Source organism: Theobroma cacao, chromosome 2 (genome assembly GCF_053813885.1).
Source record: "Theobroma cacao isolate CCN51 chromosome 2, ASM5381388v1, whole genome shotgun sequence".
NCBI classification, from domain to species: Eukaryota; Viridiplantae; Streptophyta; class Magnoliopsida; order Malvales; family Malvaceae; genus Theobroma; species Theobroma cacao.
The window spans coordinates 11,730,304-11,732,945 of record NC_142640.1 but is presented as its reverse complement, the minus strand read 5'-3'; the positions used below and the strand labels follow the sequence as shown (position 1 = coordinate 11,732,945).

Below are 2,642 nucleotides of genomic sequence, written 5' to 3'. Positions count from 1 at the left end.
TTAAAAATCTTTTACTTTCAAAACGGAGACAGGGACGTGCAAATGTAGTTTGGTGATTGCACCGAAGCAAACACTTATGGTCCACGGCACGGCTTTTGTTTAAAGGGCGCGTCAAGGGGCAGCGGCTAGGACACGCGTCGCTTTCTCCATGGCTGTAGTTTTACTCTCTTCTTCTCTTTCTCTCTCTTAACTGTCGGTGTAAAAGAGCGATTCCGAAGCTTACTGGAGACTAGAGAGCGATATTGCGGATGATACTGTCAGTTGTTAGAATCGGTCATAGCTTAAAAGCACCGAAGAAGATGGCTTCTTTTCCCACTTTTGAAAGAGGAGCGTGTAACACTCCTCAACGTTGATCTTGTATTAATCTTGGAATCTTGGATTACATTTGTGAAATTAAAATCTAAGCATAACCCATCGATTTTTTATTATTATGATTCCTAAAAATAATTTATGAGCATGATTATAAAATATTAAAATTAGCATGTTGTAGATTTATTTTTATTTTTATTTTTAAACTGCTAATGCAAACATTTAAGAGATAGAAATGGCCATGTTTATGGTTGAAATTAGTGGAGAGTGGAATCCACTCGATGAAATAAAGCGTGAAGGGCTTGCAAAGAGGTCAAGGCAAAAGCCGGCACAACATCAACACCTCGCCGCTTGTCTCGATATTCCCGCGTGACACGTACTCCCGGACAACGTATCATATTGTCTCCTCACTTGGGCGGCGCCTCAGTCAAACCCCTCGTTGACTGCGCATCCCCCTAACTCTATATAAGAGACTAACCCACACGCATTAGTCCCTTAAAGCAAATTACTTACACCAGAAAAGTAGAAAATTCAATGGCTCCCAAAGACAAAAATGCAAGCCAAATGTTGAAGAAAGGAAACGTTAATGGAAATATTAAGAGCAAAGAGGTGCATTATAGGGGAGTAAGGAAGAGGCCATGGGGTAGATACGCAGCTGAAATCAGAGATCCGGGCAAGAAGAGCCGCGTTTGGCTCGGTACCTTTGATACGGCTGAGGAAGCTGCCAAAGCCTATGACGCGGCGGCGCGTGAGTTTCGTGGACCTAAGGCTAAGACCAACTTTCCTTTACCAGATGAAACGAACAGCTACATAGGTAACAAGGGCCAGAATCAGCAAAGTCCTAGCCAAAGTAGCACCGTCGAGGAATCCTCCAGCCCAACAGTGGATCGTGAGCTCAAGCGTGGAGGGAGCAGTGTGACTGGGATTGTAGGGAGGTTTCCTTTCGCGTGTCACCAGCAGCTGGCTCTGGGTGGTGCTGATAGGATGGGTGGGGTGGCTCACGCGCGGCCGGTTCTGTTTTTTGATGCGTTGGGGAGAGCTGAGGTTGTAGGTCAAGTTTACCCAGTTCGGTTTGAACCGGTCGGAGTTGAGTTGAGTATGGGATTTGGTGGTGGGTTCCAAAGCGAATCGGACTCTTCGTCGGTTGTTGATTGTAAGCCAAGGTTGCCTGGCCCTGGCCTTGATCTTAATCTTCCTCCCCCAGTGGATGCTTGATAGATTATAGCTTTTTTTACGGCAAATATTTTCATTTTCCCTTTTTCACCTTAATTTTCAGCGTGTGAGAGGTAGGGAGCCTTGAAGAAAAAGAAAAAGAAAACCAGAAAAAAAAAGAAGAAAAGAAGCGGATAAATCTTTTTAGCTATGGTTTATCCTTTGATGTAAATAATTTAGGATAGTGATCCCTGTGTTTTTTGGCAACTGAGGAACAAAAATTATAATATTTCTTAGCTGTTTTTGTTATAGCCTCTCATTCAAACTAATCTTTTATTTTCTCAATGAAATATCGAATCTCTAATGCTTATTTCATACTTTGGCTTTGGTTTATGTTGCTTTCTACGTACTTTGTTTCCCAGATGATAGTTCTAGCAGTACCACTTTATTAACTCAATCATACGACTTAAATGACGACCTTCAGCCACGGTAAACGTGTCCTTTTTCTGATGACAAGCAACTCTGAACATATCGTACTGATTGATCGGAACAGTTCACGTTATTAGTATATTTTATTTTTGTTTTCTTGCGTACTTTTGCCCACCACACATAATTAATGACAAAATGAGAGGATAATCCTTACCTCGGCCTCCTGTTTAAGCGTTAAATTAGCAACTATTTAGCCAATAACGGGCCTCACCGACGGCCAAAGTAAAAAAATAAATTATTGTTAATTTAATTAATGAAATCAATAGAGTAGAAGCGGGACCCAGAGAAGAATACCGTGTTGACGGGGTGCATGTCGTGATTATGGTAGCCGGCACGTGTACTTTATTTTTGCCGTCCAACAAATCCATCATTATTAATTTCGTGTTAAATCAGTTTTTGAAGTAAAGCTTGTTTGAAGCCGCTGGAAGCGGCAGAGAGAGTGAGACGAGGAAATGTAGCAGAGCCAGCGGAGCGTATTGGGGAAAAGGCCCCACGCGGGAAACCAAAGAGCAGGCCCCCTTTTGATTTGAAAAACTCTGCCGCTTCCCCGTGGGTCCCTCTCTTCGTCGGCGGAATCTGTGGAGAGGATTTCGCTCTCTTTACTTTGTGGTTGTATGATAACGTACGATACCACTATTACACGCGCTCGTTTAAATGCTTTCATGTAGACCAAAAAAAAGTTATATAAATTG

At 42.5% G+C, this 2,642-nt stretch overlaps 1 protein-coding gene across 1 annotated transcript; it reads left to right on the top strand.

Annotated features, from left to right (window-relative positions):
• Positions 1 to 794: 794 nt before the first annotated feature.
• On the top strand, positions 795 to 1,836 carry ERF9 (erf domain protein 9). Its single transcript, XM_018114477.2, has one exon. The coding sequence runs from the start codon at positions 844 to 846 to the stop codon at positions 1,522 to 1,524; it is 681 nt and encodes a 226-aa protein (XP_017969966.2). The 5' UTR covers positions 795 to 843; the 3' UTR covers positions 1,525 to 1,836.
• The last annotated feature ends 806 nt before the right edge of the window (positions 1,837 to 2,642 follow it).

Excerpts from the sequence above, each read along its gene's own strand:
- ERF9 (XM_018114477.2), top strand. The coding sequence starts at position 844 with ATGGCTCCCAAAGACAAAAATGCAAGCCAAATGTTGAAGAAAGGAAAC.